At 37.6% G+C, this 25,051-nt stretch overlaps 2 protein-coding genes across 2 annotated transcripts; both read right to left on the bottom strand.

Moving 5' to 3' along the window:
* Positions 1-78: 78 nt before the first annotated feature.
* On the bottom strand, positions 79-1,787 carry lratd2a (LRAT domain containing 2a). Its single transcript, XM_079879434.1, has one exon. It carries the CDS (start codon positions 1,247-1,249, stop codon positions 440-442), a length of 810 nt encoding a protein of 269 aa, XP_079735560.1. The 5' UTR covers positions 1,250-1,787; the 3' UTR covers positions 79-439.
* Positions 1,788-3,825: 2,038 nt separating this feature from the next.
* fam91a1 (family with sequence similarity 91 member A1) lies at positions 3,826-23,432 on the bottom strand. Its single transcript, XM_079877875.1, has 24 exons — positions 23,132-23,432; positions 21,896-21,980; positions 21,554-21,705; positions 19,732-19,789; positions 17,108-17,175; positions 16,773-16,886; positions 16,522-16,612; positions 15,371-15,433; positions 15,045-15,151; positions 14,897-14,935; positions 13,344-13,456; positions 12,123-12,232; positions 11,851-11,960; positions 10,782-10,868; positions 10,350-10,479; positions 9,466-9,614; positions 8,918-9,052; positions 8,543-8,656; positions 8,366-8,438; positions 8,014-8,151; positions 7,594-7,701; positions 7,296-7,419; positions 5,880-5,949; positions 3,826-5,350 (listed from the first exon to the last, which is right to left on the bottom strand). Exons 1-24 carry the CDS (start codon positions 23,201-23,203, stop codon positions 5,165-5,167), a joined length of 2,496 nt encoding a protein of 831 aa, XP_079734001.1. The 5' UTR covers positions 23,204-23,432; the 3' UTR covers positions 3,826-5,164.
* Between the last annotated feature and the right edge of the window lie 1,619 nt (positions 23,433-25,051).

Raw genomic sequence — 25,051 nt, forward strand, 5'->3', positions numbered from 1 at the left:
AAAAACAACATTTTTGGCTGAAAGTATGCTAAATGAAGCATATAGGAACATTAAGATGTTTTGCATTGTAAAAAAATGTTTTAACATTGCCTATACTGTTTTTATGAAAACGGTTGTGGAAAAAAAAACTATTTAGGACAATTTTTGGCAAATTCTTTAAGTGACATCCTTCTCCTAGAAGATATAGTCCCTGATATGACAGAACATCTATGGGAGCGGCGCAGTGATATGATGAAGAGCTACTGTATCACTGATGTGCTGTGATGGGGTCAACCATCTATGTCCTTAAAACAGTTCTTAAAGTAAAAAAAATAATAATAATAATTCTTATATATATCTTTTGATTTTGCAGGGAAATGTTCTGGACGGGTTTCATGAGAATCACGGATATGTTATATATTGTTGTGAGATACAATTTCTTTCCGCTACCTGTTGCTTGTCAATGAACGTTCGCTTCACTTCCGCTATGGCTTAAATGATGCGCCAACTCCTGTATAACAGCCGCTTTACCGATCTGATCATTTCTCCTCTTTTCCATGATCAAATCCTCCAAACTCTGAAACTCCAGCACATGAAACCGTTTGTCAGGCAAAAGGAGCTTTAATCTGTACGGCTGTTTTCCTATCCGTATCTCCAATCCCATCTTGAACTCCCGCTTACCGAATTTGCACCAGGCGGCGAAACACTCCGAATTTCTCCAACTTAATTCCCTGTCTTTCGCTCCCACCTGCTCCATAGCGTTCTGCACCACCATGTCAGAACTCAGGGGTTTGAATTTGTACAGCTCGTTTACGATCCTGCCCCTCCTGCCCTGACTAGCATCGGTCAGAAAACTGTTCTTGACCTCCGCCCGATGCAGGTGCACCACCTGGAAGTCCCCGACGTACACAACCCAGTGCGGGTACTGGCCGGTGGACACGAACTCCAGAACGTCTCCGGGCTTACATTTGTTCAGTAAATTCTCCGGGCTAAACGTCTCCAGTTCCCTCGTGTTGCCACTCTTCTCATAAATGCACTCGTCTCGGTGGTAAACTGCGCAGCCCAGCTCGTTGTACTGCTTCTCTTCCTCCTTTTGCTCCGGTCCATCGACATGTTGATGAAGATTATCGTCCAGTTCGTCGTCGTCGGTCGCGAAAATGTACGAGACCCCGATCCGCGGGCCGTCTTCTTCCGTGTCCAGTCCGTTCGGGTCGGTCGTGGGAACTTCGGCGTAACTTAGGTGTGACAGTTTGTCAACCTGGTTGCCCATATATGCCACTTCAGCAGCGGACAGATGGAGTGAAATGAGCTCCACCTGTTACGAGCAGAGAGAGATGGACATCTGGAAGTAGAGTCGCTGCGATGCTCCGTCTGCGCATATGGTTGCTTACTAAAGCTAGATCCGCGCGCATCACAATAACAGACCAAAACCAATTACTTTATATAAGAAGAGTTGTGTTATTGTTTAGGATAAGTAAGATGCATTACATCCAGTGTGTAGCTTACATCCAATTATTCGTGTTGTTGCTCCACGCTGTTAGTTAGTTTAGTCCTTTCACACCTGATGTTTCCAAGTTCTTCAAAGCTTCATACTGATGAAATGAATAAAAATGTTTCTGCGGTATCCGAAAAGAGAAAGGCAAACACGTTATTCGCGTCTTTACAGTAACGTAAAGCGGGTTGTTTGTCTCTCGTGCAGCGAATGTCAAAATGTTCCCGATGTTTTGAACTGCACCTGCTGCTGTGTGTTGCTCTGGTGTATCAGATATGCGAACTAAACTAACAGGCAGACGCAGAGCTGAAGAAATAAAACCACAGACACACTTACACGCGCTCCCTCATTTAAAGAGACATTACTGGAAAAGCATAACACGATATAAAGCAGTTTAGACAGACACCATCATTAATATGTGGAAGTAGCTTTATCAACTCGCATTTGTGCTCTTGTTTTACTAAATATAAGTAGGCCTACTGCAACGCCACTGAAACTGCTGTCTAAAACAAATAAATAAGCAAAAACATACATAGGCCTATAGGCTATTAACTTATGCAATATAAAATAATGTAACCTACTTAATACTTAATTAATATAGCCTATATAAAGTCAATTTTGGGGCATCGCTAGACCCTTTATACTGATAAATCCTTGGCAAAGTGATATTTCAGCCATATTTCACTGTATTTTTTACAGTAAACCAAAATATTTCAGCAATGTTGTTTTAGAATCAGAACGATTCGCCAATAAATCACTTGATCTAATCGATCAAGCGGGTTTTCAAAATGGTCTGAAACTGTTTGTGATTCAGTTTGATTCATTTTCTCACTCCAAAATAAAAAGTAATGGGAAACAAGACAGAAAATAAAAAGAGTGCTGGAGGATGAGGTGAATGTGTATCTAGAAACAAATGTCTATCTTTTGTCAGTGAATAAGGACAATAAGGATGATAACTAATATAACATTTTAATAATTGCTGTGTACAAACATCTGAGAAATGTCTTTAAGGTGTCAGTTTTACATTCATTCTAAATCATAAACATCTTAAAGACATTTCCTAAATGTCAGTTTAACATCAGAACGGGAACGTCCTAGAGACAACACAATTTCATAAAAAATAGCATGTATTTGACCGAAATTCAAGAATCTGATAGAATAATGTGACTACATTTTATTCAAAATCAAATTTCTTCAAAACATTTTGACTTTAATAAGATTTCCCCAAGAAATAGGCAAGACTAAACCATGTTGTGCTCTATGATTCCCATTCTTTCCATCAACAGATTGTAATCACAACTTCAGAAGTGGGAAAAAGATCATTTCTGATAACATGTGAGGGCAGCAAAGCAACAGACAACATAACTGCAGCTTTTTTCCAGCTGATGAACAATAAAACCATTGACAGCCAGTCAGAATCCAACTGTGCTTGCAAATTAAAAACAAAGACGACATAAACAGCGCTTATAATAAACGGAGCGTCATTGTCTTGGCGTGGGCGTGAAAACAGTTATCATTATAGTTATCAGTATAGTAGTTATATTATAGTTGTCGTCCTTGGTGTGAACGCACCTTAGCATCTCTTTATTGCGTGTACAGGTTGCGAATGACTATAGGCAATTTATATCCATAACATTATTACAAGAGTATAATATTGGGACACATTTTAATGGGGCTTGAAAGTCTAACACCCCTGTTCACAAATGAGGTCTATGAATTTTATAGTGAGCCTCACAAGTCTTTTCAACTGTAAATAAATGTATCCAAATAAGTGACAAATTACACTGACATAGTTATTAATGTGGATAGTGCCAGTTTTGTTTTTAAAGCACTGCTTAGAAATATGAAAGGGTATGAAAGAAAGAAAGGCTGAAAATGATGGTTATATTCCTTTTATACAAGTCTGTATTTCTCTGTGTAAAAGTTTCATAGGTTGCAAGAACATCTACAATAAAATTGGAGTAACCGCCCGCTGTGTCAAATTTCCTCCCATACACACATTTCTTATTGAAAGTTTCTGACTTCAGTTACTGACCTAGTTTTAAAGAGCAAGTCTCCAGATAAAACCAATTTCAATTATTAAGCTACAAGAAGATTAATTATAAAATTAATGACAAAAAGTAAAACCACTGGAAAATACAGAACTGCTCAACACAAATTGTTGACAGGCATCATCAGATGTGCTATTCCTATGATGACATGCCCCATTTCAGGGCCTCACTGCCCCCTGGTGACACCCCGAATTTGTGTTGCTATAGTAATTACAGTCACCGGGGAGCCGGCCTGCCTGTAGCTGAGCCATCAACAACCTGAAGAAAACAGCTTTCGAAATGAAAAACCGCATGCTAACACTTGTAATTGGTGTTTTTGTAACATATTTATTAGTACTTTCATATACTTTTTACATATTCATTTGTTATGACATATATTTTGGAGAATGGGATGACGTGAAGAGGGGAAATGTAACTTCTGTACCCATTTAATTACAAGAGCATGTACACAGTCCCATCAAGTACACTACAACAGAGAGTTCCTAAAATGCTTTTTATGAACTTTATAAAACTATTGGTTATTTTTTTCCCTAACACTGTGACAGGGTCAGGCACGGGGCCGGTGTTTTTTTGGATCTTATAGATGCAGGAAGGAATGGACAGGGGAAATAAAGAGATGAGGAGAGAACGGCGCACAATACACACAACGACTCTACACACTCATCATGCAGCATCAAGATCTCTTATCGTTCTTCATCATACACCACTATAAGGTTTGTTTGGGGAAACACTGGCAGCACCCTAAGTAAAGGCATGAGGGAAAAGGTCAGGCCACTGAGGGGGTTTTAATGCTGTGTTACTGCATATTATTCGCACAACAAACTCTAAACCTATACTGATATTCAACACATCTAGGTACTGATTTGATATTCGATAACCTTGTTGTCACTAATTGCAGTTTTGTGTGCCTGAGCTAGACTAAAACAAATTCAACGTGTTCAAACTGGCCAAGTGGAAGAAAAAAAAATGAATTTGGTGATAAAGCAGTCTGTACAACGCAAATAAGGCAGCAAGAAAGTAAAATAATGGTAAAAATCAACATAAAACAAGTTGGTCTTTGGTCTCAGTGAAGCAGAAATGCTCCTCTGCTAAGCAGAATTGAGAGACAGGTTTTCCAGCTGGAATATGACTCAACAACCAAATAGACTGTAAAGGTCTTGATTTACAAAGAAAATAAAAAAACAAATCGATTATACCTGAATGTCGTCCACAGGCTTTGTGCAAAAAGTAAACCTCTACTTCATGTTTTCAAACCCTCAGTCAAGTAGTTTTTGAGATTTTGTGCAGTGATATCATGCATCAGGTCACAAAACATGACAATACGAGTAGGGTGACTTTATCCAACCCCAGGATTGGTCCTACGTTTTCCAAGCAAAGTCTATATACACATTAAAAGGTCAATATAGGATCGTTTGTAAATAGCTTTTCTATTTTGTAATCGTGTGACGTTGGGTGAATGGGATGTTTGATTGAAACCGTTGGGATTTTTTAGTTACTCTGGACGCTCGCATCCAGATGTGACGGGTGGCGGCAGCACTTGATGGCTGTGTGTGATTGAGTGCCACAGGTAACATGGTAACTCATGACATAAGTGAGTGGAGTATGGTGTGGATGTGAACAGGGTTATTTTGAGAGTGGTATTTTATGTGGGCTGATCTCTCTGTGGGGCAGAGAGGTGTAGGGAGGGAGGCGCTCGGCCGCTCCATTCCCTCAGCTCGCCGTCCTTGAAGAACAGGTTGATCGCAGGGAGGGGGACGCCAGACTCTGCCGCGGGCTGACACAGGGGACCCGAGACCCCACTGTCAGGGTCCGCAGGCTGTTTTCCATCCTGTGAGGGACGGTGAAAAATGGTAAACTCACCACATACAAACAACATCCGACTGTGAAGGAACACCTGGAGTCTCGCACTTCTTGCCCATTTTGATAGAGATTGCACTCCCAAAGAGTAATTTCAAGCTGATGAAATATTTTACAGCAGAGCATACCCTGCTAAAAAAAAATCCAGCATAAAGCATCATGAATTTCATATTGGTCCAGGCTGGTTTATGCCGGTTAGAGCTGGTATGGTGCTGGTCTAGCTGGTGGACAAGCAAAACAGAGCTGGTGTAGCATGCTGATCCCAGCGTACAAAACATGCTGGATTTTTCACAGGGTAACTAGAAAAAATGACATGCATAGACATTTCCATGACTTTTGAAGTTCCTGATTTCATTAAACTCCATGATACTTCCAGGTTTTCCATGGCAGTGTAAAACAGCTGAATGAAATCTTTGAAATAAGACATTAGCATTGCTACTATGAACTACATCCACATTATATTAGGAACAACAAAATCAAATAAATCAGTGAATATTTACCTGGAATGAATGAACAAAACTGAGAACTTTTAATGCCAGTTTTCGACTGGAATGTAGTAACTCTTGAAGACTGCAAAAGAAACAGAGTATGTTCATTATTCTTTAGTCCAACATATCGGTTGTAATTAAAGCTGTCAAAACTAACATGATTAAATATGCTTAATTTTTCTTAATATTGTTAATGCATTTATTCAATATGTCATTATGCAAGCAGACACTGTTTCCGATTAAAAAGCACAGGTCAGTCGCAGGCTGTCACAGAGAACAGGTGTGATTTCTCACACCACCTATTTTTAGTGTTACCTGTCAGTGTAGTTGGGACGATAATCGAAAAATGGTAGCAGTGATAATGAAACATGGCAAAGGTGATTTTTTTTATTTATTTTTCCCTGGAATTCACACATTGAATTGGTATTCCAAAATACCAAGTTTATTTATAACATTTCAGACTTTGCATCTTTAATTATAATCAAAGCCCAACAAACATTAATTTGTATAAACATGAATGAGAAGGTAATTATTTAATTATTATTTAATTATAACAGATTAATTATATCACTGTACCAAAATATAACATATTTTAGTGCTGTCAATTCCGGAATAATTAATGCAACCCAATATTAAAGTTTTTAATATATTTTTATATTGTAATAATTTCACATTTAATCTCCAAATTAAGGTAGAAACAACAAAGACAGTAGCTTATATTTTAAATATTTGTTTAATGGCTTCTCTTCATGAAAGAAGGCATCACCAACACCACCAATACCGCTACGGATGTCTCTATGAAATTGATTTTTTTTCTCAACCGTATAATTGAAAGCTATAAATGTACCAACTTTTAATTTAAGTGAACTTAAAACAATCTTTACATAACCCATTATAATAAATGCCCCATTTACCTGCCCTTCAATATATCAGGGCTCAATTTCAAGCTTGCCCTGTCAAGCAGTGAGTGATTTTCTCTGTCTTTTGTTCTTTGATTAACATTAATGACAGACATCACAACAGCAGGTTTAATAGGATGCTGTCACATATGCTGTCACCTGACCCATATGAAGCGGATCAGACGCACATCCTATTTTCTCACAACTCTTTGCATACATTTAAGACTTCATTTAACTGTGCTTGCGAGGATACTCGACAAAACTGGCATTTTGGCATAATTGTGTGTGTTGTTGTGCGTTCAAGTGCAGTCTGAATCGGCTTAATGTTAATATATATATAGTATAGTGCTACTTTTACCGATATGGATAGTGTACAGACAAAAGGAAATGGTTAAAGGGAAAGTAAATGGGCTGGATTCATATGTGCTTAGCCAGAAATATTTGCAGACATGCAACCACAATATTTTTAAAACCTTTATGCACAGTAAAAAGAAAAGAAAAAAAAAGCGACATTTGTTCAAGTTGTCACCTGTCTTTGCTGCAGAGTTTGTGGGAGACGATCCTCTGACACACTTTGCGGTTTAGCTCAGAGCTAAAAAGAGGCATCCCAAAGCAAAGCTCCAGAGGAACCCATTCATCCTCACTGGACGTCCCTGGAAGAGTGAGCAAACATGATTTTCTGAGCGGCTCGTATTGATTAGCATTCCCCACTAGTACTTTCAGCTCAGTTTAACACATTCTGGCATGTTCAAATCCATTCCGCATGTTTTCTCAAAAAAAAAAAAGTATAAATCTGCGGTTCTGACTATCAGTCAAAGAACACCTACCTTCTGTTCCCTGTTTCTTGCTGCCATCTCCGTTATTCTCCTCTGTAACCAGCTCGAAAGATTCATTGCTCCCGTTGGTTTCAAGCACTCCGCTAAGATCAGGGTCTCCTGTGAGGAAAGTAAAGAGAGTGAATCTCATGTTTCTTTGAGACCCTGAAGGTAGCGTTCAAGTTTCACTCTGATTAGTGATGCAATCAAACATGTGGACTGCAATTAAAACATGAATTGAATTAGAGACCTGCTCTAATAAAACACACTGGTGAGAGCTTGAACTGGTTGTTGTTCTCATTCTACTCTAATTGCAGCACTTATCGATACAGCCTGGAGTGGCTAATGATCAGCGTAGGTGCTGTCCTTATCAGGCCTTTCACATATTGGTTAAATGGACAGTGTGGATTCAGAAGAAGCTCTTAGCCCCACCGTCGGCGTCACTGGGTCGTCTGCGATGTCTGTTGTTGTGGTTGAGCATGGTGATGTAGCCACACTGGTGCTCCAGATCCACTTTGTCCCGCAAGATCTTAAGGGCTTTGTGCGCACACATATTGGAATACGAGAACTCTGGGAGAGGCAACACAAATAAGAGCGGCCAGTTATAATGGCTTGGCTATTCAGAGTGCTAAAATGAGGCACAAAGACACATTTTTAGTGACCCAAAAAAATATTTAAACACAAAATATAATCACTTTTTTTAGGTTTAACTAATGACATTCAGACATTTTTATGTCCAAATACTATTTCGGGCCACTGTGTGTATAGATATCAGAGATTTTACCTGCTTTAAGGTCTTCCTCATCAAATGGGAAGGGGACATAGACAGTCTCACCATGTCCATGCATTCCATGTCCCTGAATAGAGTGATACATTTTGGTATAACTTGGATACGGGAATATGTTATATAGTAGGTATATGAATATGTAACTCTTAGTTGTTTAGGGTCTCCCTGTATTACCTGAATGAGCACAGCAGAGTGGGTCAGGGCGTCATTCAACATTGTTAGCACGTTGGATGATGGGACTACCCCGGGGTCATGACCCCATGATGTAATAAGCAGTCGATCGTAGGCCTGAGTAACATGCCAAATTAAAATGTAAGCGTTATTTCACTTCAAAAGATGTACATGATTTTTTATGCATTTACATGCATCATGCGTCTTGGTGTGCATAAGAGACAAAAAATTCCTTATTTATTTAAAATGCATTAAAATATTTAAATAAATGCATTTAAATATTTAAAAGGAATACTGATGCAATAAGAATTGTATTAAACTAGAATGCACAATAAAGTAAAAGAATAAAAAAAAAAATATTTGAATGCTGAGACTGACCTGGAAGATATCTGGCAGCTTCCGGAGCCTGGAGCCCTTGGACAGCAGCAGTGATGGAGGGCCTTGACCAGTGACAGAATACAGATACAGCTTGAACCAGATGGAGCTGACCTCAGGAATGGCTGGACCGATGTGCTGAAAGAAACAGACCAGACAATATAAAGATATTCTAACATACAAGCCTAACTTAAAACCAACAGCACCTAGTGACAAAACATGCAATGCAAAGTGAAGTTATTCTAAACGCACACCGAAACTTATCCCCAGGCCAAATGCTGACCTTATTTGTGCTGTTCAAAATGAAAGACATCTAAACAGCAAAGAACATTATGGAAATGCTTAGATGTAGTCAGTGGGTAGTTTTATACAACGTGCAACTTTTGTAAAGAAACCCAGAGGCAAAGAAAGACCTATTTAGCTTGAATCATACTCTCAAGAGGACAGGGATCTGACTGCTCACTGAGCACACACAAAGTCTTGTGAGTCCCAGTGATCGCACATCCCTCTCTACGGGTCTGACTACAGTCTCCTGGGTGAGTCGGGACTACCTGAGGCGTGCAGCTGCTGATTGGCCGGATCTCGTTGCTGAGTGGCGCCATGGAAACTAGTAGTTTGTAGTTCTTGTTCAAAACACGGCTGCAGGTGGCAGGGTCCAATCCCAGCAGGCTTTCACAGCGGAGGAGGTCCAGAGGCAGGCCTGATGAGAAACACAAACATATATTAGTGCCAACCAGAACGTGTGAACATGCAAGGACTTGTACCTCTCCATAATTAAAAGAAAATTTAATTCAATAAAGATCAAACAGTGATACAGTTTAAATAAGGACATTGATAATGATTACCAAAGGGAATAAAACAACATGCCATTAATACAATATCTCATTAGAATTTTAATAAAATATTTGCTGATGTTTGAAAAAACATATAGACCAAGGTTTAGAAATATACATATATTTTTATAATTTAAACATTACATTTGGCGTACTCAATATGTATACTATAATTTATATATTATATTTGCATTTGCCCTGAAAATACTTACATTTAAATACTTAAAAATGATTCAAATGTTGTCAAAATGTATGATTCAGCAAAATGCAGGCATATTTCACACATTGATTTTAACTAAATAAACAAAAGGAAGAATAATTTTTAATCATTTTTATTTATCAGTAATAATTAAACAATATATTTTTATACATACCAATATTTTTGTGCTGTATATATATGTTGTATAATTTTTCATTCATTCAATCATTCATTGTATTCTTAAAAATGCATCAGTAAAGATGAATGAATTCTTGAATTGTGAATTGCCTGATTTGTGAAAATGAATACATTTTTGTCAAGTGACGATTTAATATTTAATGCATAAATATTTGATTTATCACCAAGGTTTTGCACATTCAAGCCCTCAGATACTGACACATACCTATATTTGGTAAATCAGGTCCCTGATCAGGCGTGAGATCTTTGTTGTAGCGCAGAAAAAGTATTGTGTTCCTGAGGGTCAGCGCATGGTCAAAATATCTCTGAGCCTCTCCTTCAGCGGTGCTCTCCACCTTATAACATGAAAGCATCCTTATCAACCTCAGCAACACAAAGACAGTCATTATATGTGTGTGAGTGTGAGAACGTGTGCAAACAAGAAAAGAGATATTAAGGGAGAAATGCAATAGCCTTTATGCTTTTGTGTGTGCAAGAGATGTGAGAGCAGTGCCAAAGTGAAAAATGCGAGTCTGTGTGTTGTATAATCAGCTCCTGGCGGTGGCCCCTTTCTATTTCAATACAAGCACAGAGACGGAGATTGTCTGTCCACTGTGTGTCCCTCAGCCTATTTTGTGTCCTATAATAAGGGTATTACCTTCTCCAATTCCATGAGAAAACTGTCCAAGGTCTCATCAGACAATTTCCCCACCTCAAACATCGTCACGGCGTGGCTCTTCAAGTTCTGAGATGAAAAGAACCACATGACATCCCGGTATTTATAGATGATATACAAAACATCTTTGATAATAGTTAAATCTTAGACAATTTAGGAAAATCCTTCAGTATGAATCCAACTCTAAGTTAACTAAATCAGTGGTTCTCAACTGGTTTAGCTTCAGGGTCCAGCTTTTACACTGAGTTCAAGTGGTGACATAACACAGTACTAAAATTGTTTAGTGTACAAAATTAAATTTCGATGGTTTCATGCTCTCGGCAGGCAATAATTCACCACACTAAACACATTGTGGAGGGCACAAATCGTGTTTTGTCCTAGTTGCAAGTGAACTCATATTTAACGTATTCTGGTTGTTTTTCTTTAACTTGAGTAGTTTTGTTCATGGTTTTTTAAAGAATAAAAGGCATGACACAATTCATATTGGCATCTGCCTAATTTGGCTGCTTTTATCAAGTGACAGATGAATCTGTGTCAAAATACCATAGAAAACAATTATATGATCAGTACAAGATCAGATATCAGCCGATATTAGAGTTTTTTCAAATTTGACATTCGATAGTCGATATTGCCTCCTTTCCCATATTTTTACATTTTGATGACCTTTGCTGTAACCTAACGTTCACTTAAAGTTAATCATTAACACTGTTAAATGTAAACTTTATCCATTTTACACACTGCATTATAATGTTGTGATGCCTAAATTCACTTGAATCATTTAAAACAATTGATTGTTTTATTCCTAATTTGCAAAAAATGGTTACAAAAAAATTATATCATCCATTTAGCGGTTATCGTAAAAAACCTAAATATAATTATTGGCTTACTATATCGGTCATAATTTTAGCATTGGTACAAACCTTGTGAGTTGCATTTAATTATGAAACCAGGCATGCAATCTGCAATAAATGATATCAAGCACCTTAAAAATACACAATAAATCTGTCAACTGTAAAACAGAAATACAAAAATCTGTGAGAGAGACACTAACAGGGGAGAGATTGCCCATCATGAGGAAGGCGGTGAGGGTGGAGTCAAACAGGAAGGCGATCCTCTTAGTCGGGGCCGCTGGAATACTTAGACTGCTCACACTTGCTGTGTCTAGAGGGTTGGGAAAATCAGTCATTTCATCTGCATTATTATGATTTATGTACTGATTGGAGCCAGACTAATGCTTAACAGTAAACTGCAGAAGAGTGAGTTAGTGTTTAACGGATGAGTGGAAAGCTGTTTATGATTTAATGAATGCAGTTGTGCTCTTACCCTGGTCCTCTAGGCTGGTGGTGTCTGTGTCAGTGGCTGAGGAACCTGCCTCCATCACTGGACTGCCACCCTCCCATGACAGCAGCATCTTCTGAGGGTCCATAGTGCCCCTGTCAAGTTCAGACAAACAATCTCATGTTAAAACACAATAAGCCTTTTACAGGACGTTCACACATACAGCAATTGCAGCCAACAAAAACATTTCCTGATTCGATTTGACTCTGAATCACAAGCTCTCAATTCAATTCTGATTTCAATTTGTTAGTGTAAATTTTGGAAATATTTAAATTACAATGTCAGGAGTGTTTTACTAATTACTTAATCGCATAACCTGCATTGTGACTGTCACACTACAGGTTCTCTTTATTTTAACATGTCCAAATATTTTTGGTGATACAAAGCTAGCACAACACAATAGTACAGAGAAGGATTTTTTGGGGGATTTTTTTGGATGTCACTATAAATAACACAGAAACTCTTTCCTTCATGGGAAATTAATAAAAAAAAGTATTATTAATCCACATTATTGTTAAGTAATGCATACTTTTTTATATTATTGCATTATCAACTATAATAATTTTTAAAAGTATTATATAACATTATATTTTCATAGATTTTTTAATTTATATTATATTATTAGTATTTATTATTAAACAAATTAGATCAACATCACTAGAAAAAAAATAGCATTATGAATAGAATCTGATTATGAATAAATAAAAATAGACGAATGAATAAATAAATACATTATATTATAAATACATCAATAAAATGATGAATAGAGGTAGAGTATGCGTCTGTGTCAAGTGGTTCAGCCAGCAACCCAGCGAAATCTGGACAAATTATTTTTGGCAGAAATGTTCATGCATCAACTCTAAAAATGCAGATTTTAAAAGACCAATCTTCGGATTCTATAATAAATAGATGCTAAGAATCTATTTATTTCACTCATTTTTATTCATTGGAAGGACTAAATCAGAAAATGGATATTTACCCAGCACTATTGCCCTTTTTTATCAAAAGAAATGGCCAGCTGTGTAGCCCACCAATAATAGTGGCCTACCAGCAATGGCCACTAACACCAACCATTCAGATAGAGTCTCTGCATGTCTGAATGGTCTATCTGGCTGAGCTTGAGGTTCCCACAACAGTTTTTTTTTTTCTCAGACATGAGCCAGCACTAATAGCCTATTCATCAGTGTCAGGAATGTCTTCTCATACTTGAGTTTATTGACCGAAGGGGCACTCTTCCATGAGAGGTGCAGCTGGTCCGGGCTGATCACCTGACCCTTTTTGATAGCAAACCCCAGGCGACAATACATGGACACTGCATTCTGGAAGAAAACAGAGCAAAGTCCAATATTCACTCAGCATTCATACACAAACCAATGATGATTATTGGCAACTATATTTGCATGTTAACATCATAGCTTTATGGGCAAGTCATCCAGTCTCTGAATTATGTTTGGACAGCATCCACACATTTTCATGAATAATCCATAGCAGCATCGGAAACAGCTTTATAATAATAAACATTATCACAGCAGCATTCAGCCAAAAACACAATTTCCATCTGCCCTTTTCACCTGACAACTAGAAACATAAAAATCTGTTGCATCCAACTCATTTTGCAGCCAGGCCAACCGAGCTAAGGTTATGAATACATATTCCCTTATTTTTCCAAAGGTTATTCTCTACATGGCTATAAGCACAACTCAGAATGGTTCCAGGTGAAGTGGAACAGAAAAGAAAATTGCGGTACTGTCACATATGAAGATAACACTGTTGGCTCTGAGAAAGACTGAATGGTGCTGGAGAAAGTAGGTCAGGATTTGGGCTCCATACAGCCTGATATTATATGCCTTCATTGTGCTATAGATTATGATGATAATTTGAATATCACTGAACTCTATTTTTAGCTGAGTTGATTAGATTTCTCACTCTACACTGACATTTTCAAATATTTTTATGTTCTTCACAAATCATGAAAGGAATGAAATTGTGTGTAAATCATTAATAACGTCCATTAAATCATTCTTACATAAATTGTTGCATTGACTGGTTTTAGGTTTACACCAAAAAATAATTTGCTCATGTTTCATGAATGAGGTCCAATAGTCAAGCTTTGCCAACTTAGGTATTTGTCTTCAGGCACATCCCTATCAAAAGGGACCATGTCTGCCAAGTAAACACTGACGGCAATGGGTCTATTCAAACATGCTCTATTTCATCATCATTTACTAAATGAATAGGTTTTCTCTAATAGGATGACTGCAAGGAAACGTTTCATTCTATTTATCTTTGGCAAAATGTCAACGAGATAATGAAAATGAATACTACCTATCCTGCGTAAAAATAAACTCATTGGTAAAGATCATGTCCTTTGAGTCACGTCAGTGTTGGTTTTTCTAATAAGGAGTGATGGTTTTTCATGACGGATCTTATGAATAAGCTTGTTTTCCACTCTGCCAGATACTGAAATGGGACTAAACAGCTACAAAGGAAATGTGTGAACACAATGGTCCAATCTTCATTCTCCTCAGTCTGCATCATACATTCAAAGAAGGACTCATTTCATAACCCATCAAAAGGGCAAAGGATTTAAAAAAAAAAAAAAAAAAAAAAACTTTCATTTTTTTTTTTTTGCAGTGGCGGTAATTCCAGCACTGGTGCATCCTGGATTCACCGCCCTCCCAGTCAGCTATAAAAGCATAATTTCATATCAAACACTCCATGTCAATGGCCTTCCATTTTCATCCCTGCAAGACACGTACCTTCACCAGGCCCAAGTCAATCTCCAGTACATTAGCCAGCTGAAATGACAAATAGAAAAGTGGTATGAGGGGCTCAAAGACAATCAGAATCACTGAAGAAACGAGACATCATTTCAAGAGCACTGCAAAGTGAAAACTGAATATGTACCTCAGACACGTTAGTCTGCTCGTCGATGGAAACGAAGATTTTGTAGAGAAGCGTTTCGAAATAATCACCCTGGACTCTGTTCATGACAAACCCCTCAAGCGGAGGCACTGAAAATGAGAACCAAGTAGAGGTTTGTGTGGGTGAGCCATCATCCCTTTTTGATCAATGATTCTCCCATCCTCTATTGCGTACAATCCAAGCGAAACTCGGGATGGATAAGCAAAATACTTTCAAAAGGGTCATACAAAACAAACAGACTTTGGGTTTCATACAAACTCACCAGAGAGCTTATAAATAAAGTCTATTTGATAAACTGCAGTGCATACCTGAAATACAGCTGTCGTCTGATATGGGCACATCAAGATATATATAGCCCCGGTTGTACAAACCTGAGAAAATGAGAAAATGAATAGGTAGGAATTTTCTTGTACTCAATGCACCATCTATAAGAGCTGTGACTAAACTGTGGCATTTTGAAACCACTTTTTCTGCATGTGCGACTACATTTTTGTTAGAGGTCGTACTGTTACTGGCCCCACACTTTTTGTTTTGTTTGTGTGCTGCCATTATCTGCTGGCATGGAAACCAATCCTCGGCACAGTCCAGTACAGACCAGACGTTAATGTAGTAACTATGGTCATTTGGCTCAAATGTTAAATATTATGTTGTTGTTGTTACCATTTTTATTATTGTTACTATTTTTATTATTATCTTATTCAAATAATTATGTAATATTTAAGTGGAGTGGCATAATATAATTTACTTTTCATTTTATATCTGGCCGTTATATAGTCTCATTTCATAAATTCACTGTCAAAATGTTTGAAGTGTATAAAAATTAGGCCTATATGAAAACTATATATTAAGAGTTGTTCAAATTTTTACCTTTTTATCTGTGTCCCAACTTCATCAATTCTTTACAGCCAAATATGTGATTTTATGGGTCAAAATATATGGTGATTGCATTTATTGGTAATTATTATAATTATCAACTATTATTTGCAATTAATTTATTTTTTTGTTTTAATGGCTCTGTCACCAGTGCTACCTAATCAGCAAGTTTCAACAATCAAAGTCATCAGTCAAAGGATGACAATCAAAGTCATCATCACTACATTGATTGCATTATACCATTAATGGTAAAACATCTAGATCAGGGTTCCTCAAACTCGGTCCTGGAGGGCCACTGTCCTGCACAGTTTAGCTCCAACCCTGATCAAACACACCTGAGCAAGCTAATCAATGTCTTCAGGATCACTAGAAACTCACAGCTAGGTGTGTTTGATTGGGTTGGAGCTAAACTGTGCGGGACAGTGGCCCTCCAGGGCCATTTTGAGGAACCCTGATCTAGATTAATCAGTACAGTGACTTGAATTCACACATAGATCATATCCTGGCTTAACCATTTTATTATTACAAGTGGTTTTTCATTTAAGTTGGCCTCCTAGAAGACTGAAACTCTCTCAGTGACACTCACTCAGAACCACGTTGTACTCCATTGATCCAGCCAGCTGTGGTCCAGAATCTATCAGCTTATCAATGGCAGACTTCTCCGCCACAGAGCAGATCTGGAATCATCCAGCACAAAAGGCCACAGGTATTTCACTCAGCCATTCCATTTCTTAATATTCTTTCCTTTTTTCCACTTCCAAAAGCCTAATATCCTAAATATCCTAAATAGCCTAATAAATAAGACTGAAGAAACATGGTTGAATTAATCCGTCTTACCCTCATGTCGTCCTCTGTGATGTATCCGGTCTGTACCACCCACCAGGGCTCTACTGTGATCTCCACAGGTTTTGCTGGCAGGAGATCCCGAGCCGTTTTCCTCCGGAAGAATTTCTAGCCACAGACAGATGCTGCTTAGGCAACAGTGTGAGGTTATCACTGTGTGTACAAAGCACTGCTCTCTATGGATTTATGTCTTTCATCTTCAAAGGGACCCATGAAACCATCCAGATTTGAGAATCATCTAATGAACATCATGTTGAAATCCCAGAAGTGCTTGGAAATTAACCAAAAGATCCTAATTGATCTACAGTGTAAAACCAAGAACGACTTACTTTGGAAGACCTGCATTGGTTCATTAGGTCAATGTACTGGTTCCTGCCAATCCCAAGTAGCCTCAGACCTGAAAGGACAACAGTTAGATCAATTAATATGCTAATGGGTGCTAATTTTCAAATACTTTACGTGTATAATTAGAGAAGGCCAGGCCTGAGTGACCGAGACATGCCAGGCATGATGCCAAAGGCTGTGGAGTGAGCTGTGAAGGGCATCACTTCAGACTAAGAGATTAGAGCGAGAGACCCATGGATAGCCTGCTGGCTGCCTTCTGTCTACCCAACCTAAATACCATGTTCTCTGAGATCTCTGAGCATGCACAGCCTAACCAGCTATGGTGGACAATTATTGTTTCAAATACAATTATTTGTTTCATAACATGGTTTAATGTTGTGCTATTATGCCATTGATGTTGTACCCAGATGCTTCGGAGTGCATATGTACAGTATGTATGAGTGGTCACACTGTAATGCCTTCTACACAATTCACTTTAATCTGAGCCTGCAATTCACATAAAAGGGATGACTTCAATTCCCATAGGATACGCCAGCACGTGTCTTTCATGTGAATAATGAGAAGACATATGGGTAAATGTAAGAGTTTCCTTCTTGCCTTCTTTTTCCAGAAATGTAGTATGTGATGGTTTGTATTATTGTCGGGTGCTTGTAGACTATTATATTGCTCCTTCGTGGTGATTTCAAAACTCATATTCATAAATGCATAATCCAGCAAGCTATAGAAAATACCAGTCCAAAGTCTTTCCTCAAAGTCACATTTTATGTCGATGTCTATTTACACAGTATTTTACATTTGAACCTGCAAAACTATTGATTTCAGTGCTATAAATTCAGTGCTTGTTGAATACTAGGCATACTGTGCTTTTAAGCTACATTTAACATTCAATTTAATTGCTCTTTTGTGATATATGCTATTTATAATAATAATAAAAACCAATACCTTCAGAAATTATATTGAATGCTGTCTGAATCTAGCCTGGCTAACGTCAGACCTCTTCTCATTGAGACGTGGTCTGGGAACCACATGTTCATTTTCTCGTATTTGAGGCGTGGTTTACGAATGCCCAGAGCCGTTTATTGGGCGCTACGAATGTCTATAAAATGCGCCTGTACGTAGATCATAGCCAATCGTTACAATTATACCAGATGACGTATGTAGAGCGACAGAAATTCGACGAGGAAGAAGACGAAATAAACTTGCGTTCTAAACTACTTAGAACACTATCTAAGGCTGCATCGAAAGGTAACTTTGCCTCTGATGCCATGTTGGATCCATAGATATAAACAAACTGCTTCGGTGTGTCGCATAGACGTCGTCATCGTCTTGCTGCTCCCTCCCCGTTCTGTGATTGGTTCCCTTTTTGAGGGGAAAATCTGGTCCATGGTGTCCAGGCTGCCTAGCAGCGTGAATAAAATCGTGCTGCGCGCAAGGCAGCATGGGGAAACCCAGGCTAGTCTGAATCAATTTACGGACTCATTTTTTAGTTTTACCGCTCTATAGCTTGAACAGATTCAACTGCATAATTTTATTCATATTTTATTTAATTTTTTATAATCTGACGTTTTCATGAACTGTTTCACAAACAGCAAACGTACCTGTAACCTTTGTAGTATATGTGACCACCCTGAATTTAGTTGGGTCACAGGGATATTGGATTGTTTGTATATATTTCTTTCTTTCTTTCTTTTATTACCTACACATGTCTATTTCAGTTTACTTGTATTTATACCATGGTCTGGGTGAATACTCGATTCTGATTGGCTGCAGGGTGTCCATTAAAAAGTGATAGAGGACACCTTGTAAATAAACCGTCAGGCGTAACCAGGGAAACCAAGTTATTGTTTGTAAAAACTTTAGATTTCGATTGTAAAACTAATTAAAATAATAAACTAATGTTTTAAAAATGTGTTATTTGGCAAGTGACCATGGTATAAGCGGGTTAATGCCCTTCGAGGTGTCCATTGTCAGGTATTAATGGATGACGGCGAGGCGTGAACCGTCCGACGCGCAGCGGAGGAAACTTACATTACATGTACCCTTACATATATAAGTTTTATTATTGTAGTGAGTTTACATTGGGCAGCTCAGCTGCATTTTCCAAATTCTGGTTGGCAGTTGAGAGAGAGGAGTTGCCGTGACGATTGCGGTGCATCCTCAGACAACAAAGAGGACCTTTAAGCAACCACTAACTTGTCTCTCTCTCTCTCTCATTTACTGTTAAGGTTAGTTATTAAATTCATTAATTTTCATATCAAATGTTTATTTACATGTTTTAATGTCATATATATACATATCAAATACATACATGTTTTTGTTATTAAGAAGTCCATTCGTGTATACTTACGAGTTATATATATATAGCAACTTTGTAGCGTAAAGACGGCATTGCTAAATTAATTGTTTCAAAGCAATAGCAAAACATACTGATTAAAATATTTACTGTACTTTCATTTTAGTCAGAATAACTCATTTTGAAGTGGCACTTCATTTTGAGTGGGCAATGTTCAGTCGTCTCTAGTGGTTTGTGGCCTTGTTATTGTGCATGAACAGTCAGCAACAGTAACAAATAATGATTCCCAGTTCAGACAGAGAGAAAATAACTTACAATCAGCAGCAGTGAAGTTGGGCAGGGAATCATAACTCTTCTCACAGTTCATGATGTCCTGAATGAAGAGGAAAGAGATTGGGTTGTATTATTCAACTGAAATGAAGTTTCAAAACAAGAGTTCCTTATGCCTTTCAAAACCCATATGACCTTCTTTCTTCCATGCAAATCAAAAGAAAATGATTACAGCAGAATGTCCAAGCTGCTCTTTTGAATGATGAATGATGACTATGGATCATTTTCGTCACACAAAGCTATCTTAAAGCTTCAGATGATTTAAAATACAGCCTGGATGACAGCCTGGTTACCATACATACACTTTCTGTCACATTGGGTTGACGCAGAGAATGAAAAATAAAGGATCTAATTGCAGCAGTAAGGTGTTTAATGAAAAAATACAAAAATAACAAAATTACAGGTAACTTTAAACACTTGACACAAACAGAACAACCTCTTTATAATGACAAGAGGATACAGAGGAATAAATATGTAGAACTCAACTACAAACAGGTGCGTAACTAAAATCAGTAACCAAGGCAACTAACAAGGAAATCAGAAAGGCAGTCAAGCAAATACCAAAACTAAGGGCAAGTTTACATGACAATGATGTACTAAAAACAGAAAGGTTTTTCCTTTGTGTACAGACGACAATATTGTCAGAACGATTCTTGTTCACACAGATCCACAAAACCGACTAAAAACGCTGTAATATGCATACTGGGCCAGAAGTTGGCGATGTCACTTTGTAAAGAAACATTGCGCGCCCATACACTGAACACATGATATGCATGCACATGACGCCACCGTTTTCACAATCTCATGATTTTGTAGTGTACATGGAGATGATAACGGTATCGCTTTCAAAAGTTTGCGTTTTCAGGCCGCCAAAACACTGTTGTCGTGTAAATAAATGGCCAAAGCGCATAAAAAGTTTTACATTTTTAGTTGAAAATGGTGTCGTGTAAATGGCCCCTCAAACACAGACAAACCAAACATAACCCTGACGCTTTCATTGCATGGAAAAGAGCAGCATTAAAACCTTTCCTTTTGCGTTTCTCAGAAGAAAGAATGTCATACAGGTTTGAAATGACATGAAAGTGAGTAAATAATGAGAGTGAACTTTCCCTTGATGCTCTCAGAACATCAGAGTATATTTAAAACCGAACTAAGACAAAAACTTACTGATGGTGAATGAATTTGATTAAGTCACAAGAGATAGAAAGCAGACACTGTTGTTTTATACAATTAAATATGGTAAGCTGACACACTGCATGAGTCATCTACAGTAATCTTCATAAGCTCAAACAAAAAAACTACCCGTCTAACCAAATTACATGTCTGGACTCTGGAGCATTGTCAGAATGCAGAACTTATACTGTAATGATCATTAACAAGAGCAACAATAAAATGGTAAACAGTTAATACTTCTCTATCATTAGAGGAAGAAAAACAATTGCATACTAGGTCAGTAAAACACAACGCTTGGATGACAGCCCATGCCTACCATATGTTGCAACAGTTTTCACAGCATTCGTGGTAACTGTGTAGACCAAATAATTTGGAAGGGCTGTTTGAGAAAATTAAATTAATTCTTAAAGCCTGGAACACACCAAGCCGAGTTCCAGGCTTTAGAGATGTTGCCTGCATATTGAGCTGTGGTGCTTAGGTGGGCAGTGCAGGTTTGAGTTAAGCATCATTTGCAGTTCCTCCCTATTCTCCCCATTATTGCTTATACTCTCTTTACAAACAATTACAAAACAAAAAAGTACAAAAAAATGTTAAATAAGCGCTTTCAAAACAGTTCAAGAGTTTAAGAGCAAACCTCCATGATGCTGATGTAGTAGGAAAAGGGGGTGACCCGCAGACCCTTGACCATGATGTCAGACAGGTGGTAGGGGTAAAGCATCAGATGCTCTCGGCTGTACTTCAACAGCTCTTCATAATACTTGCGTTCATCCTTCTTCACATGCCTGACTGTAAAAGAAGAGGTTTTTGATAAGTGTTGTGGGACAGTAAATCAGGGCAATGATTCGGTAACTCCTTCAGGTCATTATTTCAATGTAATTACATCTGCTCACAGAAGCTACAATGAGCTTTTTGGTCCGGAATGGAATGAAAAATAGGAGTTATGGAAGAGAAAAGCAATAGTTGATCTTACGCTTACCTAGGTTATTGCGGAAGCGTAGCTGGTTTCGGATACTGTACAGAAGAACCTGCTTGTCATATTCACGCTGCGAGTTTCCAAGACTCTATGAATTAAGCAAGATGACAATTAAAAGGCAAAGCAGGTATGAGAGAAAGTGCGAAAACATTTAATCCCAATAGATTCAGTAACACAATGCATGGTCAGTAAACAATGTTTGACACTATTTATGAGAATGTGAATTTGACTGTGTGAATATGAATTGAATGTGAAAGAAAAATCAATTGCCACATGAAAAATCAATTTCAACATTTTATCAAGTATTTCAAAAGCCACATTTTCTATATTATAAACATTTAACGTTACTGTATAACCCAATATTCCTACTGTATGTCAACAAATGTCTCATTTTGTTTCCTTTTTAACCCTCTGATGCAAGGTTTCCCATTTCCATACCCATAATTAGTTTATATTACAGTGGACAGTGGATGACTCTCAAAATATATAATTTTGATAAATCAATCAATCAATCAATCGATAATAATCAAATAATTAATTCAATAAATACTAATAAACAAACAATAAAACAAATAAATAAAACAATACATCATAAAATGTATATATATTATGTCCACTACAATATAAATTAGAATTATGGATCATAATACATAAATACATTTTGTATATATATATTTTTTAAATAAACATTATTTTATTAATATATTGTGAAATTTAACATGTAGCCTATCGTTTCAAAATAACTCATGCATCACAGGGTTACTGTCTCCGAAGGAATTTTAAAGAAACATGATACAAAGTTGACATGCACACATCTTATGCAATAATTAATTTACTGACAATGTAAAATTAATTATTGGAACAAAATGGCAATTCCAATTGTCTTTAACACAAAAAAACCTTTCAACTTTCTATAATTAGCCTTCCGACATCTATTGATCTTACACATGGACAACTGTCATGCAGAGGAATCTGATGGCAGTCACGACTACGATGATGATGATGATGATGATGATGGTGATGTGTGTGTGTGTGTGTGTGTGTGTGTGTGTGTGTGTGTGTGTGTGTGTGTGTGTGTGTGTGTGTGTGTGTGTGTGTGTGTGTATTTACGGATGAATGAATGAGATGAATGACAGAATATCTGTAAATCGTGCTGATGCTGTGAATAATTACGCAGGTAGGACAGGCAGTGATGGCAAATGTGTGTGATGAAGACATGTGTGCTGTGTGTTACTGTACCTGTTTGACATTTGCTGGCAGTTTGTTCCACGGGTAATTCTGCCTGATGTGAAATTCAACGTCCGTGTTCATTGCTGGACTCGAGCTCCACGGTTATTCAAACAGATACTTACGGGCTTTCGGGTAAGTCCGAGATGACTATACCCTCCCGGAACTTATTCAATTATAGGTCACCGTTGGACTATTAAATGTCTCCTTTATAAATGTTATTTTAGCCTTGACAGTGAACGTCTACTTCCTTGTTGTATTTCTAAACGAGCCTTCGTCACGCTTCTGGCTATGTACGTCACTTCCGCTCAGCGCGTGACGTAGTGTTGGGAAGTCCGACTCATTTTTGTGTATCTCTCTTTCAAACGGTTAATTTCTATGAACGGCCTCGAAAAACTGAAATCTTGCGGTTCTTTCTGACATACAGGCGAGCACATATCGCTGTTTTTTTATGGGTGTCCCTGTTATGTTTTATTAATCAGGGTTTTACTGTAATTTCATGTATCCTGATTCGGTTTGTATTCTTTTAGAACCTAAATAGGTTATAAATTCGGACTGCTCGGACCGATTTAATCCGATTCGTGAAAGAATTGTTCGACACGTTTTTTTTTTTAGTGGGTTCAACTGATTAATGGAAAAGATCCGACTCAAATGAACAATTCGGCCACGAATCAGCCATCGCTGCAGAATAAACATTAATACGCATTGCATACAAATGTAGTAACCAAAATAAACTCCAATAGGTTCAAATGAAATACATTATTTTAAATCTTATATTAAATCTTTAAAATGTATTTTAACTGACTCCAACTTAGTCTTTTATTGGTTATTGTAAGGACTGCAAATTGCATATTATTCACATTTAAAGCTTTCAAAATGTTCCCTAAAATGAGAAATATCCTTAGTGGAACTGTTTGTGTTTAGATAAACGAATTAACCACGTGAGCCTGGTAATGCCAGGTATAAAGCATGCAGTAGGCAAAGCAAACACAGCTGTTGTCATCCCAGGGAAGAGGTGGCATTGCTAAAGATGATGCTCCCTTGCTGACATTCCAGACTCCATGGCATTCAAGGACTGTCATATAATCTGCCTAGATGCATGTTTGTTTTTCTTTCCCTCTCCAGCAATCTAAACATGACAGTAATTCATCTTCTCCCAACATACAGCTGATGATATATGTATACTGACTGCTCCAGTATATAGTGTTCAGTTCGTCTGAGATGGGGTTTATTTTCCATTTTATTTCTGTGCCATCTTTATTGTTTGCTTTATATTGTTTGTAAACGTTAGAATAATTTTCTAAAAGTAATTCTTTGTTAATCTGCCAGTATGACTTCCAGTTAGATGTATGCAACTTACAGAAAAAGACAGGTTGAGATTTGCAATTCTTACTGCACATTTTATTTGGATGTTTTTGTAAGTCTCTATGACTGTTACATAAAGCCTGTGAGACTAGATACATTGATAACCCAAATAAGAAGTAACAAACAGTAAAACTTTATATTCAAGAAACCAAAAACCATGACTTGACATGAACTTGACTTGAAGAACAGAATATACAGCAAACATGAGGGGTTTAAATACACTGATGAACTTAACCATTCAACAAGACTAATAAACAAGAACCAATGATGAAACCAGACTAAATAATAAGAGCCCCCAGGATACTTAAAAATAAAACACAAAATTGTCATATCAACATAAAAAGACATGAACATAAACCATGACATAAAAACAAGCTAAAGAACATATGGAAAATGCAGAAAGGCGTATATGAATGTCCATCTTAATAGGCAGGTAAACAGCAGCCTGTTGTGGCCTTCTCCTTTTCTTCTCAAACAAGAGGCAAACCAAGGTAACCGGGCCTAACGGTTCAGCTGTTCACCACATTCATCCTAGCCATCAGCACTGCACTATATTTACCAGCTTCC

The sequence above is a fragment of the Squalius cephalus genome (genome assembly GCF_949319135.1).
Source record: "Squalius cephalus genome assembly, chromosome: 8".
Taxonomy (NCBI): domain Eukaryota; kingdom Metazoa; phylum Chordata; class Actinopteri; order Cypriniformes; family Leuciscidae; genus Squalius; species Squalius cephalus.